The 16,576-nt window shown below is 47.1% G+C and overlaps 1 protein-coding gene across 3 annotated transcripts in view; it reads left to right on the top strand.

The window, feature by feature from the left end:
- Positions 1-11,912: 11,912 nt before the first annotated feature.
- Positions 11,913-16,576, top strand: part of alkal1 (ALK and LTK ligand 1) — a 56,418-nt gene continuing 51,754 nt past the window's right edge. Inside the window, exons 1-2 of one of the 3 annotated variants that reach the window (XM_085992917.1) lie at positions 11,913-12,445; positions 13,246-13,506. In XM_085992917.1, coding sequence (XP_085849043.1) covers positions 13,248-13,506 — 259 coding nt within the window. In that variant the 5' untranslated portion in view covers positions 11,913-12,445; positions 13,246-13,247. Of the gene's footprint in view, positions 12,446-12,729; positions 13,507-16,576 lie in introns of those variants that run through there. The other 2 variants (XM_085992916.1, XM_085992915.1) reach the window with 2 other exon arrangements.

Below are 16,576 nucleotides of genomic sequence, written 5' to 3'. Positions count from 1 at the left end.
TAAGGCCGTGGAGCTCATGCACTCACTCGACTCCTGCAATTGGTTATGGTGTGGTTGGCAGTATCTTGCACTAGTGCACTAGTTTATTACTCAGGTAATGATTATCAGCATGGTTATATTGGGGCTGAGAGGGCTGATGTGTTTTCATGTTGCAGGATTGAGGGAATGGCTCTTTATTTGTAAGTGGGGAAAAAGGAAGTCCAGTGCAGTGTCAAAGGTAGAAGCAGAGTAGAAAACCTCCGAGATTATCTGTCCTCTGATGCCCCTTGCAGCTGTCAGCTGGTCTGTTCTTTGTAGCTCAGGATCCACCGGAGCCAGCTCCTCCTCCTCAGCCATGTCAATCTGCAGCCATTCGTGAATGGTGAAGTTCTCAGACGGCTATCATTATTTTGGAGACATGATCTGCACCATTATGCAGATTCCCTCTCAAGCTATCTAGGCAGTGAAACTGGATTTTCAACCCCATGATGTTTCTCTCTATCACCAGACTGCTAACTGCATGTGTCTCATTGTACCACTCCTCTATTTTTGTTGGCATCACTCAGATTAGGTTCATCTGCCATGGCAGCAAGGCATGTCTTGTCGCCCAGAAGCCATCATTGAATGGTTTTCTTCTCTGAAGAGGTTAGGGAAGGCTGAATGCTGGAGAATGTAGGTGTCCTGGCAAATTCCTGCATATCGGGTTGACATGGATAATCCTCTGAGTAATGTCACAAAATATCTGTACATCTACAGTATAATTTCTTCTTGTTTAGTAAGTGATGCGATGTGGGAGCCATTGATTTTACCCTGCACCTTGAGGAAGCTCGCAACCCCATAGAAGTATATGGCCCATTCTTTCTGCTGCCTCGCTGTAATCCCAAAGCCTCTGAACTGGGCTGCTGTGCAGTAAAGGGTGCCAGTGACCTGGCATATGCACACCTTTACTGCTCACTTGCTTATGTTGCACAGATCCCTTGTGGCTGCCTGAAATGAGCCTGAGCCATAAAAAATGAGGGCAGTAGTGACCTTCATTGCCACAGAGAGAGCAATTCAGGCATATGAGTGAGGGCCTAGGTCTTCATGTAACAGGTCACAGGCTTGACTGGCCGAATGGTCTCCTTCTGTGCTGTAACCATTCTATGATTCTATGAGGTCACAGCCATTGGCTGGAATCATACCTCGCATAAAAGAAGAGGGTTGTGATGGTTGGAGGTCAATCATCACAGCCCTAGGACATTGCTGCAGGAGTTCCTCAGGGCAGTGTCCTAGGCCCAGCCACCTTCAGCTGCTTCATCAATGACCTTCTCTCCATCATAAAGTCAGGAGTGGGGATGTTCGCTGATCACTGCACAGTGTTCAGTGCCATTCGCAACTCCTCAGATAATGAAGCAGTCCATGCCCGCGTGCAGGAAGACCTGGACGACAGTCAGGCCTGGGCTGATAAGTGGCAGGTAACATTCGTGCCACACAAGTGCCAGGCAATGACCATCTCCAACAAGAAAGCATCTAACCACCGCCCCTTGACATTCAACAGCATTACCATTGCTGAATCCCTCACCATCAATATCCTGGGGGTCAGCATTGACCAGAAATTTAACTGGACCAGCCACATAAACACTGTGGCAACAAGAGCAGGTCAGAGGCTGGGTATTCTGCGGCGAGTGTCTCACCTCCAGACTCCCTAAAGCCTTTCCACCATTTACAAGGCACAAGTCAGGAGTGTGATAGAATACTTTCCACTTGCCTGGGCGAGTGCAACTCCAACAACACACAAGAAGCTCGACACCATCCAAGACAAAGCAGCCCACTTGATTGGTACCTTGTCCACCACCTTAAACATTCACTCCCTCCACCACTGGCATACCGTGGCTGCAGTGTGTATCATCTACAAGATGCACTGCAGCAACTCGCCAAGGCTTCTTCGGCAGCATCCCCCAAACCCGCGACCTCTACCATCTAGAAGAACAAGGGCAGCAGGCGCATGGGAACAGCACCACCTCCAAGTTCCCCTCCAAGTCACACACCATCCTGACTTAGAAGTATATTGCCATTTCTTCATCGTCGCTGTGTCAAAATCCTGGAACTCCCTCCCTAACAGCACTATGGGAGGACCTTCACCACACAGACTGCAGCGGTTCAAGAAGGCGGCTCACCTCCACCTTCTCAAGGGGTGAGCAATAAATGCTGGCCTTGCCAGCGATGTCCACATCCCATGAAAAAAAGTAAAAAAATAATTTTTTTTTTTTTAGGGAGTGACTGCTGGCAATGACTGGAAGCGAAAGTGCCAACGACCGGAAGCATGATGTTTCTGCTTTTTTAAAAACGAGCCCGCTCTGTCACAGAATCACAGAATCACAGAAACCTCACAGTACAGATAGAGGCCATTTCAGCCCATCGAGCCTGCACCGACACATATCGCACCCTATCCCCGTAACCCCACGTATTTAATCCCCCTAACACTAAGGGTCAATTTTTATCATAGCCAATCAACCTAACCCTGCACATCTCTGGCTTTAAATTTTTTTTTTAATGAGCCTCCTCCCTTCCCAGCTTTTTACATTTTTTTTAAGGAGCCCGTTCCCTTCCTGGCTTTTAAAAACTTTTTTTAACGAGCCCGCTCCCGTAACGAACCAGAAGCGCGCATGCGCAGAATGCTTCTACGCAGCTTCCGGTTCATTGGCAGCAGTCACGTCCATATTTTTATGAGAGTTGACTCTCACTGCCCTAAATCTACTTACAGGAAACTCTCGATTTACCGGCACCTAAATAATCGGAAATCTCTGTTAACCGGCAAAATTCAGGAGTAGATTCAGGTAAGTTTTACTTTATATTAGTGGCCGTTCCTGGATCTGTGGCCGTGTAACCGGCATTCCTGCACCTGTTGCCATGCAACAGGGACACCTGGATCTGTGGCCGTGTACGGGGCTCTCGTACCTTTTACTATACCTCTCTGTAATCCGGACTTTTTGATAAACCGGCACCACGCCGGTCCCATCGGTGCCGGATAAAAAAGAGTTTCCTGGTATATGGTAGTGGCATCCAGGAGTATAACTGGATCTAAGAACGTAAGAACATAAGAAATAGGAGCAGGAGTAGGCCATTTAGCACTTCGAGCCTACTCCGCCAATCAATAAGATCATGGCTGATCTTCTACCTCAACTCCACCTTCTTACCCGATTCCCATATCCCTTGACTCCCTTAATATTCAAAAATCTATCGATCTCTGTCTTGAATATACTGAACGACTGAGCCTCCACAGCCCTCTGGGGTAGAGAATTCTAAAGATTCACCACCCTCTGAGTGAAGAAATTTCTCCTCACATCAGTCCTAAATGGCCGACCCTTTATTCTGAGACTGTAACCCCTGGTTCTAGTCTCCCCAGCCAGGGGAAACATCCTCCCTGCATCTACCCTGTCAAGCCCTGTAAGAATTTTGACCACGACCTCTGGCTGTTCACCCTCCCCTGCTCAAAATGTCCTGCAGCCGCTCAGTGACATCCTTGACCCTGGCACTGGGGAGGCAACATACCATCCTGGAATCACATCTGCGGCCGCAGAAACGCCTGTCTGTTCCCTTAACTATCGAATCCCCTATCACTATTACTTTCCCGAACATCCTCCTCCCTCCTTGTACAGCTGAGCCACCCCTGGTGCCATGGACTTGGCTCTGGCTGTACTCCCCAGAGGAACCATCACCCTCACCCTCACCCTCCTGCACTTCCTGCCTGGTCCTCCTTGTCGGTCTGGCGGTCACCCATTCGCTCTCTGTCTGCACACTCTTACGCTGCGGGATGACCACCTCCTAAAAGTGCTATCCATATAGCTCTCAGTCTCATGGATGCATTGCAGTGATGCAAGCTGCTGCTCAAGCTCTGAAACCCAGAACTCGAGCTCCTCCAGCTGACAACATTTACTACACATGTGGTTAGCCAGGACATGAGAAGCATCCTGGACTTCCCACATGGCACAAGATGTGCATTTGATGGGACTGAGGTGCCCTGTCATGCTTCTATTTATTAGACTACTAACTAAACTTCTTTGTTTAACCCACTGTCTTAACTTAGAGAGAAAAAAGTCAAAATTATTTACTCAAACTTAACAAGAACCATTGAGATACTATAGACAAAGAACCTAAATATTAGCTATCTAGATACTTAACTTGGAATCCTTGAGTTCTGTGGCTCCACTCCTCCTTTTGAGTTGGGCATGAGAAACTGCCTTCCTTCTCACTACTAATTTTCTACTAACACCAAATTCATACGCTCTGCTTGTGATCCATTCTGATTGCAACTCACCCGGCTCTATCTCTAAGCTCTGTGCTCAAGCAAAGGTTCAGGTAGCTCACTCAATCGCAGTGGCCATGATTTCGCCTGCCTCGGTGGATCCGGTGTGGCCGGGGTCAGTGGTGGGTTGCGACCCTGCTGCTGGCTCCAGCCCGCTGTCCAAAGTGATCTTATGCAGGATTGGGCTTGTTAAGCCCGTCCAGCGCATTTCCCGGCCAATTGAAGGAAGCGGGTCTGATGACGTCACTTGTTGATGCGTCATCAGCTGGTTTCCTTAAAGGGACCATGCGCAAATTGATTTTGACAGTTGTGCTGTCAGTGTTCTACAGCATTGAGGTGCTGCAAACACTGACAAACTCTGCACAGAGGTGCACGGCTGCACCCAGGCTCTCCCGTGACTCTCTCCATGTGCTTATGGAGAGAGTCACAGCACACAGGGAGGTTCTCTTCCCTTCACATGGGCAGAAGAGACCTCCCCAGGAGATCAACGCAGCCTAGTTACACATTGCACACAAGCAGGGATGTCGTTAGGAGGACCAGGTGCAGTGGTGCAAACGTTTCAATGATCTCAGTAGATCATGAAACATTATTGCAAAGTCACACTCAACCTCATGTGCCTCTCATCATATCCCCATCACTCTGCCTTCCCTACCCTACTCCTGCACATCCTTACTCACACCAACTTAACTTGCACCTCTACCCATCCCTCTTTATCTACATTATCACATCCCCATTTCTCTAGCCACTCCTCACACTCACCCTCATCCTAGTCCAATCATACTTAGTAACAACACACAAGGGTAGGCACTTGGGTGTTTTAGCCAATGTTCATTTGAAGTTCCTGGTAATGTGCTGTCAAACATTGAAATCTTTATTTTCCACACTTTGTGTCCTTGGACAGATTTGTGTGCACCTTTGGAAGTGGCTTAGTGAGTTGCAGTGAATGGTGAAACATAACGGTACCCTCCGCAATAGTCATGAGTGTGAAAGGAATGGCTTGGGCATTGTAGGGATGCTTTATGGTGTGGGGTGGTGTCAACCTGGCGCATCATGTGGCAGCCAGGGTGTACACCGTCAAGTGAAGTAAATCTGGCCATGGTGAGGCCATCCCTGGCCTCCCGGGCAGCAATGTGGTCGGGTGCTGATGCCCTGTGTCCTGTGCAGCATCAGTTGATTGCGGAGAAGTTTGGCATTGTTGTTGGTGCTGCTGGTGTGCCTGGTGCTGCTGGTTTTGAGGCTGATCGTGGTGGGATTCTGAGGATCAAGGTGAGATAGTTTCAAGGGCAATGATGCTGATGGAATAGATGGCAGGTGAAGTTGAGATGACAGAAGTGATCTGTCAATGGTGAGATACGTTGTTCCAATGAGGTGACGCTGGATACAGAGTTTGCTCCAAACACTTGCAAACTACATAAAGCTCAACCTGTCTTGCAAATGCAGTAAGCAATCACTTCTAACACTGGAAAGTGAACAGCTTTGAAATGGGAGCTTTTATAGAAGATTTGCAGCTGTCAAGTTAAGAAATCATTCTATACTGACACAACTCCTGACCTCCTTGCCTGACGTGATCCCCGAGCAGCGGGGAAGCTGTGGGCGAACTCTTAAAATCTAAAGGTGAGTTATTAAAATAGTTTTGAAGTGCCTGTTAACAACCTCTTAATAATCTAAATTGCCTCCCCGCTGCTTGGTGTTGGGTCTGTTCAGTGATGACAGACCAGACGGGCTGGATTTTGATACTGGGGCGGGCTGGGGTCATGTAATTCGCATTTCGTGTTAGCCAACCGATTCTACATCGATGTGAGAAAATGATGCCATTTTAACTTAATTGGCCAATTGAGTTCCAACGTGTGGGAACCCATGGCCAATGAGTTTTTCCAGTCTGAAAGTCGTCTCTGATGACGTCATCATTGCTGCTGCATTTAAGGTCTGCAACAAGCCTTGCTTCTTCTGCAGACTGCCAACCTTTTGGCCTTTGCGGTGAGAGGCACCTGCAGGAAGAATGGCCAGCCAGAGGCCTACGTCTGCACCCCGCTTAGATGACGTTGCCCTGCAGGTTTCAGTAGAGGGAGCAAGAGCACATAAAGAGGTGCTCTTCCCTTCTTCAGGGAGGAAGAAGTCTCCCCAGCAAACCAAGGCTGTGTGGATCCAGGTGGCAGAGGAGGTGAACTCTTTGTCAGTAACCCGCAGAACCTGGCTTCAATGCAGAAAGAGATTTCATGACCTTCTGCGCACTGGAAAAATGAGTATGAATCTCCCATCACCCTCAATCTGATCCCCATTGCCTCTCCACACCAGCACTCAGCATTAGCAATCTCTTCCTCCACATCCCACTTGACACTGACATGCATGCACCCTTACCCATTCCCTCTCTCTCTATGGTCACATTCACCTAACTATTCGACTATGCAGCCTTCACACTCCCTATCACTGTGATGCTATGAAAACAACTTACAACACACAGGGAGGGCCCTTGGTCTTGCCACCTCACTCCACCTTTGTCTCCTTCTAAGCATCTATGCTATGGATTCTCTACACTCACTTCTTCATTCTCACTCAACCTCCACTTGTCTCCCTCATTGCAGGAAAAGAGAGCTCACAATAAGAGAGAAAGAGTGAGGACAGGAGGAGGGCCACCCTCAGTAGCCCAGCTCACACCCTGGGAGGATGCGGTCCTGGAGATCATGGGAGTGGCGGATGATGCACAAGTGGGGGACAGACAGATGGGTGCATCACAGCAAGCTGGTGACAGAATAGTTTTCCATCTCTCTCATTGACATTGCATGAGTCGCTGATAATGATTCTGAAGCTCTAACAGATGGACTTATGATCATCTGCAATATGCAATGTGCATGTAATATTGGCATCACATCTCTGACTCTTTCCTTTACTCCCCCACAGGACCATCGCTAGCACCCGTCCCCACTAGCCAGGAGGAAGAGCCTGAGCTTCCAGACTCCTCAGAGGAAGCTGCAACCTCTGAGGGCACAGCGTCAGCAGAATTAAGCGCACCCTGCACCAGCGCAGACACTCACACCTCGGTGGGACCTTCGGGACACAGAGTAGAGTTGTCACCTGGTGTATCACAGCTCACAAGTGAGCATCAGCAGATGGTGGAGACAGGGACAGCAGTGGAGAGTCCTAGTCGGAGGGCGCAGGACTCTGCCAGCTCGGCTCAGCTGCATGTCGACCCTTTGCCTCTGGGTCCATCCTCAAGATCAGCGGTGCTGGAACTCCAGGAACAGATGCAGGAGTCTCTGGCAGGTTTTGTCTCCAGGGTCGCTGTGAGTGTGGAGCGAATGGAGGAGTCCATTGTAACATGAGCAGAGCCTTTGTGGAGTCACTGGCGCATGAACACATCACCATGGAAAGGATGGCAACCTCAATGGAGGTGATAAGTCACCAGAGTGCAGAAAACATGGTGAGTGTTCTGAATAGAATGACATCTCTGGAGGAGCGATGGTCCTCTATTGAACAGAGAAACCAGACCTTCATGGAAGTCCTTCTGAGTAGGACTGCCAGTGCAGATACGGGTCCGCATGGCCCCCCTGATGTGCAGCAAGGTGCTCTCAAGCCACTTGCAAGCACTGAGGGGGACCTGACCCATGAGAGGGAAGTTGGTGGCAGACATCAAGGAAGTGGGGGCTCCTCTCCAAGCACTCACACTTCCATGCCACTGCAGAGCCCTCGGTCAGAGCCCCACCAGAGTCCACACCCAACTGAAATCAGCGTCTCAACCCCTGCACAGCCGCAGGAGCAGCAGACTGTTGGCAAACCTTCACAGGTTTGTAACCCCAGAGGACGCCCGCCAAAGGTGTTGAGACAGGAGCAGCAAGAAACTGAGCAAGGAGCCTCCACATCTGCTGAAGCCACAGGGGAAGCACCATGTAGGAGCACGTGTAAGAGAAAGATACTGCACAAATAGTCACAAGGGTAGTCACTTGGGTGAAATTTGATGTTTTATGTTAAAAAGCCATCAGATGATTACTGTAAATAAAAAATCTGATGGCTACTACTGTAGTTGTGGCGTGTGTCATTTCGTGAATGGGACTTCCACATTGAGGGCTTAGGATTGCTTGCAATTGTCAGTATGGTGGTCAAATTGCTAGGAATCCATCTGTTCTTGGCCACTGTCAATGCTCAGGTAAGAAGCTGTGAGGCAAAAGTGCTTGATTGGCTAGGCTAAGCAAATCTGGCCAAGATGAGTGCATTCCTTGCATCCCGGGCAGCAATGTTCTCGCGTAATGCTGCTGCTGGTTGATGGTCCTCTGCAAGATGTTCATTTTTGCTCTCCTCCTCCTCATCTGAGGAAGATATGTGAGGAGCCACTTGGTCCTCAGGAATCTGCAAGCCACGACACTGTGCCATGTTGTGAAGTGCACAGCAAACCACGACGATTTTGGAGACCCTGCCTCCTGAGTACTGCATGGCTCCACCTGATCTATCCAGGCATCTGAAGCGCATCTTCAGCAAACCGATGGTTTGCTCGATTATGGCTGTGGTGGACATATGGCTGGAGTTGGAGTTCTCCTCAGCTTCGTTGGATAGGCTCCTCAATGGTGTCATTAGCCACATCTTTAAGGGATAGCCCTTGTCTCCAAGTAGCCATCCGTTAAGTTGGTCTGGCGGCCTGAATAGCGGAGGCACACTAGACTGGCGCAGTATGAAGGAGTCATGACAACTGCCAGGGTACTTGGCACAAACATGCAAAATCTCCTTCTTGTGGTCACACACCAGCTGAACGTTAAGGGAGTGGAAGCCCTTGCAGTTGAGAAAAATACCTGGATTGCAATGGGGTGCCTTAAGGGCCACATGTGTGCAGTCAACAATGCCTTGGAAATCCTGCCAGATTAGCTTGCTTTATCCTTGGTGAAATGGATGTGATTGTGCGCGATGGCAAAGAGGGCATCGGTTACCTGCATGATGCAAGTGTGTGCAGCGCCTGGGAGATGCCGCTGATGTCTGCTGTTGATCCCTGGAATGAGCCTGAGGCAAAAAAGGTTGAGTGCGGTGGTGACTTTAATGGCCACTGGTAACGGTTGTCCACCTGGTCCTCTGGGCTGCAGGTCTTGTTGCAGCATTGCGCAGATGTCACCCACTACCTCTCGCAAAAGTTGGAGCCGCCTTTGGCACTGCTGCTCAGACATGTTGAGGTAGCTGACCCTGTGTCTGTAGACCCTGTTTGTGGGGTATCTTCTGCACCGACGGGCTTCCATGCGCTGGCCCCTTCTGGCCTGTGCAGCTTCAGGTGGGTGAGCAGCAGCTTGGCGCTCCTGTTGGCGCTGCTGCTGTTGGTTCTGCTGTTGTTCATGGTTCTGCTGGTGCCGCGGCTGGTCTTCATCCTCATCTAATGTCCAGAAGGGATGGAAATAAATGGCTCCCATGCTTCTGATATATGCCTCCGTTGAGGAAGTGCTGAGTCAAGGTGGCGAGAGGGGTTTCCCAGGAGGTAACACTAGAGATGGGTGTCAGGCTCCAAACTTCCACAGCTATGGTTATGCCTTCTAAAATTTCCCCCAAACCTGAGACAACAAAGTCCTGCCACCTGCAAATGATGGCTGATCAAATCTCCTATTTAATGGTTGAGCTGCAGCTGATAGGCAGCAATCCAATTGTGCTACTGCCAGGTTTCACCGTGGGAAAAGGGTTAAAATCACCACGGCCTATCAAAATGGCATTATAGAGGCAATTTAGTGCTTGTTAAGGGTCTTAACGGCCTATCCCGCCTCTTGGAGGCGGGACGGAGAAGGGACCAGTAGACACGATTTAATGAAAATTGCTTGGAGGCGGGATGGAGGCGGGGTTCCGCCCGCCCGCCAGTTTTTGCAATTTTAACCCCCCACACGCCTCCAATCCCGCCTCAACTGCCCGATGAAATTCGAGCCTGACATCTGGGAAACTAGCGTGGAGGTGGGTTGACAATCGGTCAACCCGCCTATCCGCTGTCAAAAAAAATTCCCACCTGACCCGCCACCAAACATGCCCACTGACCCCCCGAAAAATTCCCCCCAGTGTGTCTGTTGCTTGGGTATCAGGGGCTCCACTTTGTACACTGTGATATGGACCTATCTCCCTGGGTTTTTAAAAATTTTCCCTCCTGCTCCCACTCACCTACCACTGTAGTCTTGACCGAGGTTGATAAGGGAACAATTGAAACCCTTGTACGATAGCAAAATACTGCAGATGCTGGAAATCCAAAATAACAACAGAAAATGCTGGAAAAACTCAGCAGGTCAGGCAACATCCGTGGAGAGAAATTTGAGTTGACGTTTCGGGTCGAAACCCTTCTTCAAAACTGGAAAGAAAATGAAATAGATCGAAGGCAAGGCTGCGATCGAACAAAAGAGACAATAAAAGGTATTCAAAGCCAGACAAGATGGTAATAGGCCCGTGGAGACAAAAGGCAGCTGAGATTAGGTGTGAAGTGTACTGGCAGGTAAGAGACAGCTGCCAGGTGAGAGAGAGAAACAAAAGGAAAGGAGGGGGCGGAAAGGAGGACCCAAAACAAAGGGGTGGAAAAAATTATAAGTAAAAAAGTAATAGGGGCCGAGGTTATGATCTGAAATTGTTGAACTCGATATTGAGTCCGGAAGGCTGCAAAGTGCCTAATCGGAAGATGAGGTGCTGTTCCTCGAGTTTACGTTGAGCTTCCGTGGAACAATACAAGAGGCCAAGGACGGTGAGGTCCGAGTGGGAATGGAGCGGTGAATTAAAATGACAGGCGACCGGAAGCTCGGGGTCACCCTTACGAACTGAACTGAGGTGTTCCGCAAAGCGGTCACCCAATCTGCGTTTGGTCTCCCCAATGTAGAGGAGACCGCATTGTGAGCAGCGAATACAGTATACTAGATTGCAAGAAGTACAAGTAAATCGCTGTTTCACCTGGAAGGGGTGTTTGGGGCCCAGGACAGTGGGAAGGGGGGAGGTATAGGGGCAGGTGTTACATCTCCTGCGCTTGCACGGGAAGGTGCCAGGCGAAGGGGAAGGGCTGTTTGGGGTTATAGAGGAGTGGACTAGGGTGTCTCAGAGGGAGCGGTCCCTACGGAATGCTGAAAGGGGAGGGGAGGGGAAGATACGTTTGGTGGTGGGATCACTTTGGAGGTAGCGGAAATGCCAGAGGATGATCCGTTGAATGTGGAGGCTGGTGGGGTGAAAGGTGAGGACAAGGGGAACCCTATCGTGGTTCCGGGAGGGAGGGGCAGGGGTGAGGGCAGAAGTGCGGGAGTTGTTCTGCTCCCTTTCTGAACTCGACTGGCGCCGCTGCTGGAAGGCAACATTTCTGTTGCTTGAGATGCACTTGCTATTCAATGGAAGTGCAAGGCAGCAGGCAGCCACAGCTGGTTTTCACAGGCCATTAATAAGCTAATTTACAACAACGACTTTCATAAATGTTTGCACCACGAACTTACTCAAGGCTGGAATTTCAGGAGCGGACAGATACCATTCGTGGGACTGAACGCCTAAAAGTACTCAGCATCGGCACTCGCGTTGTTCGGACGATAAACCGAACAGATGGAAGAATGTACTGCCCTGAAGATTTAAACCTTAAGTACTGCGATTTAACAAGGGCCGCTTTAAATGAAGTAAAGTAACATTTCATAAATCCAGGGCACATTTTCCTTATTTAGCGCCCGTCCTTTGCTGTTTGCAAAATGTTCTCGTGTGTTAAGTGACTGAGTAAAACGAAAGTTCTGCTGGCTCCACCAGATAATCCTTGACGTCAGCAGCTTTGAGGGAATCCCAAAATTGTGAACATTATCCGAGCACAGCATGGCACAGCCACTGATGACCAGATTTGCAAATAACTAGACAGGCATTTCCTGCTCTTGGGGAAATCTCAATTTTCAGAAGACTCCAGAACGATCCTAATTGATGGACTTCAATTACAGTCCACCGGGAGAAAGAGGCGGTGTGCCAGCGGGAACTTCTGACGAGAGATTACCAGAAGATGTTTTCATTGCCTGCCACCCACCTAAAGTCGATAGTGTCATATTGAACTAACACTTGCTCCGCGTATATAAGTCTGGTGTATGGATGCAAGCAGAACATTGTGCATTTTACTTTGCACCATTAGATCTACTTAGTGAAAAAGAGACATTTGAAAATACTGGAACACATTTTTAAGTCTTTTCATTCTTCGTCGGAGCAAATTTAAAAGTAGCCCGAAGACAATCATTTGTTCAGGTGAGCCAGTGATATCATTTTACAGCGATTCCAAGGACAGTGCGAAATACTCGGCTAGGTGTTTATATCGCAAAACAACTGCAAGGTGTTTTGACGAAACTTTGATCGGTGGAGCTTTTAATTTAATTTCTAAAATATTTTGAGCTACTTCATAAAATGCATTATTTTTGAGCGAATTATTAAAACAGCATTAGAACTTTTTTTTTTACAGTTATATAGAGAAATACACACTCGTTTTATTCAACAAATGTAAACATCCAAAATGATAGTAATTTCCCGTCTAAATTCGGCGTTGTTTTTGCATGTGTTTCTAAACCCGAAAACCTCCTCCCGCTTGCTAAATGGATCCAGTGATGTGTGCAAAGTAGATCTGAACTAAAGCCTGGATTGCAATGTGCTGCTTTGGCAATACCTTTCCTAATCCATGTCTATAAATGTGACCTAACAGATATTAAACCTGGAACGAAACAAATGTTAAGGAAGGGCCAGAGCGATAGTTCGCACAATGTAGAACGGGATAAAACGCAGGAATGTGGAGACTGAATTGTCCTTGTGACACCTCCACATCGCGTGATGAGAAGGTTTAGATTTGATCTAATGAGCCTTCTGTAAAAGAAGCCGTCCACTTTGCAATAGCGCTGTGCTTGCTGCCCGCGCTCACTTAACCCCCCTGGGCAAGATTGGAGCACTTTTCGCTCAGCAGTCTGTCAGGCAGCATTAGAGATAATTCGTGGTTGTCCTGGCACTCCAGAGGCGTCTGAAAGGAATGTTCACCTTCTCTCGATCTCTCTTTTATCTAGCGATGGGCCGACGGAAATGGCACACTTTGCTGGGCATCGTCTTTTTGTTGGTCACTGCGGGTCACTCTGAAGGCGGAGCAGAATCGAGGCAGAAAGTGAAAAAATCACCTCTCGACCTCATCTTAAAAGGCGTGGGAGACAGCAACCACGGGGGCAGGAACATAGCCAAACGATACAACACTTTATATGCCTTGGACCAGGACTACAAGCACTTCACTAAAGAAAAAGCCGTGTTTGCCCCAAGGCTGGACAAGCCAATAGGTAAGAAGAGAACGGGTAGGTGCCTGAGTGCGTGTGTGTCTGTACACGCGGATTCCTCCTTCACCTCCCAACGCTAATCTAGCGATGACAGACTTTAAACCCGGATTATCATATTTGAGTACGCGGAGACGTATGGATCATTCCGCCCATAATATTGGGACAAAAATAAAAACACACGCACTTTGTTCATTAGGAATAACATTAAGAGCGAGATAGGGCGACCCTTCGTTGTTTTTAGTCAGATGTCTAAAACGAACAATTGTAGTTTCAATATCAAAATTATAAGGATTTGGGATAGCCCATGCATAAAACGTTACTGTTCCAAACCGCCAGGTCGTGTCTGGTCTTAAATCAGATGATGTTTTTGTCCGTGGAATTCATGCATCAATGCCTAGATTTACTGATACATTTCGCAAGAAGTCATGAGTAGCAATTTATAAACAAACTGCGATTTAACAAGAAATAGACCATTTAAAAAATCTATTTTACGGCTGTTTTCTGATTAATTAAATTTAATTCAGTATACTCTGACTTCCCTGAGTGGAATGTGACTCCGGAGTTATGATTATAATGGCAATATTTCCTCCTTCCCCTTTGGATTGATTAACTTTGCCTTGTGCCGCTTCAAAACAGGTCAAGCACAACATTCTGGATTTTATACAACAGGAAAAAATATTATGTGGGCTCTTTTTTTGTCAAAAATAAAAGCTGCTCCTGTTTCGCTTGTGAAGCAGTAGCGGCCCATTGCAGGGTCATGTGCTCCATGTACCCACAGGACAAATTATTTCATCTGAGTGCACCTCAGTATTCTGGTTGTGATCATGCCAGGAGATGATTTGAGATGTAGATAATGAAACCTTTGAACATAATTATTAGAAATCTATATATCGGTTATAGAAGTAGAGATTACCCTGCTTTGGCAGGCTTGAAATGGAACTGTTCAGAAGATCTTGGATTTGAAGTTTAACAATCCAACTAACCTATATTTAGTACAGTCTGGAAAAGAAACTTACTGATCTACATAAAGTAAAATCAATAAAAGCTGCTGATAAAGCACCCCAACTTGGAAGCGAGCCAGTGCTATATTTTAAATTTGGAGTTGCAATAATGCCTTAGTGTGCTTGTTATGTTGAATGAGAACTTGGGTTAATTTGGTTTACAAATTCAGATTTACTGAAACTTCTCAAATATGCAGTTTTCAATTATCCTCTGTCAAGTAGAATGTTATAAAACTGATTATTAATATATACCACAGTCTCATAATATTTGACTTTATTGATATTAACAAATGCCCCAAGGCATGCCAAATGTATAACTCAATAATTTGACTCAATTGGTTAAACCTTCACATAATTATAATGGCAATATTTCCTCCTTCCCCTTTGGATTGATAAAGATTGATAAAGACTTAAAATCCATTGAAATATGAAATATAATTGATACTAAACCCTGTCAAATTTGTTAAGTTATTTTCATTTTGTAACTGATGGCTAGAAAGTTCTTGGGAGGTGATTGGGGACAGATACTTTTTCTCTCGCTGTGAGAACGCATCTCTATTTAATAGTTGGACTGTGATTGGAACTCCAAGCATGCAGGGAATTGTGGCAACAAAACATACTACAACTGCTGGAATAATATATTAATTTACACTCAAATCATACCAAAACTACATTATTTTAAGTAATAGTTAGGGAAAATAACATTTTGTATCCCCTGGTCTTGCTGTTGGAGTTAAATCCAAACAACAATTTAGGAAACAGCCATAAATCAAGGTGAAGTTATATTGCCACTTCTGTGACAACACAGTTTCCATTGTACATCAATGCAAAAGTGACAGCATAACTCCAGAGTCACATTCCACTCAGGAAGTCAGAGTATACTGAAGGCAAGTGGTGTGAAAATCCTTCAGCAAGGCTGTATTACACCACGAGGATTGACACAGGAGGTTGAAATATAACTTTTAAACATTTAAAAAGTGTGCAGATGGTCCTTTGGACCCCTCTGGGCAGCTTATCAATGTGCAGTAGAATTATTTTAATGTTTTGACAATTGTGGACACTTCTGCCCTTGCTGTCCAAACATTAAGGACTGAAATTTCCATGGGGACCGATCCACTGATGGAAGAATGGTCCATGTGCTTGGCTGCTGAGCCCATCCAACATTGCAGGGGCAGGGCCATATGCATGGTTGTGGTGGGTCGCCGGCACCTGCAAGGGAATTTAAGTGATACCTGCTCTGATCTGGCCTTTTATGGGAGAGTTGACCCATAGCCACTCTATCTGGGATACCCACAGTCCTTCTGAACCAAAGAAGAAAGTAGCTGTGGTAGCCTTCATATCTAAAAGCAGTCATTTTGCTTCAAGGCAAGAGATAATTGATCCCCTCTGGGATACATTACCTTAGCTAGGTAAGATTTTGGCCTTTCAAAAGGTTTCAAATGGACTCAAATCACCTCTGATAGAGGCATTTTAATGGTGTTTAGAGCAGAATTGCTGGGGTAGCTCAGAACCCCTCCTCCAATATGTCTCCTTGATTTGGGGGGGGGTGGGGGGATGCAGATAGACAAAAAATCTACCCACAGCTCTCCTACCAGAAAATGGCAACCTGGCAAAAATACATGGAATAGAAACATAGAAACATAGAAGATAGGAGCAGGAGTAGGCCATTCGACCCCTCGAGCCCGCTCTGGCAATAAATGAGATCATGGCTGATCATCCAAATTCAGTACCCTGTCCCTTCTTTCTCCCCATATCCCTTGATCCCTTTAGCCTCAAGAAATATATCCAACTCCTTCTTGAATATATTTAATGAATTGGCCTCAACTGCCCTGTGTGGCAGAGAATTCCACAGGTTCACCACTTTCTGGATGAAGAAATTCCTCCTCATCTCAGTCCTAAATGGCTTACCCCTTATCCTTAGACTGTGACCCCTGGTTCTGGACTCCCCCGCCATCGGGAACATCCTTCCTGCATCTAGTCTGTCTAGTCCTGTTAGAATTTTATAAGTTTCAATGAGATCCCCTCTCATTCTTCTAAACTCTAGCGAATATAAGCCTAATCGACCCAATCTT

This window comes from Somniosus microcephalus, chromosome 7 (assembly GCF_052327205.1).
Source record: "Somniosus microcephalus isolate GS21.2 chromosome 7, FLI_Smic_1.0, whole genome shotgun sequence".
Lineage (NCBI taxonomy): Eukaryota > Metazoa > Chordata > Chondrichthyes > Squaliformes > Somniosidae > Somniosus > Somniosus microcephalus.
Note: the sequence above shows the minus strand (reverse complement) of the source record. Positions and strands in the feature narration are given on the sequence as shown.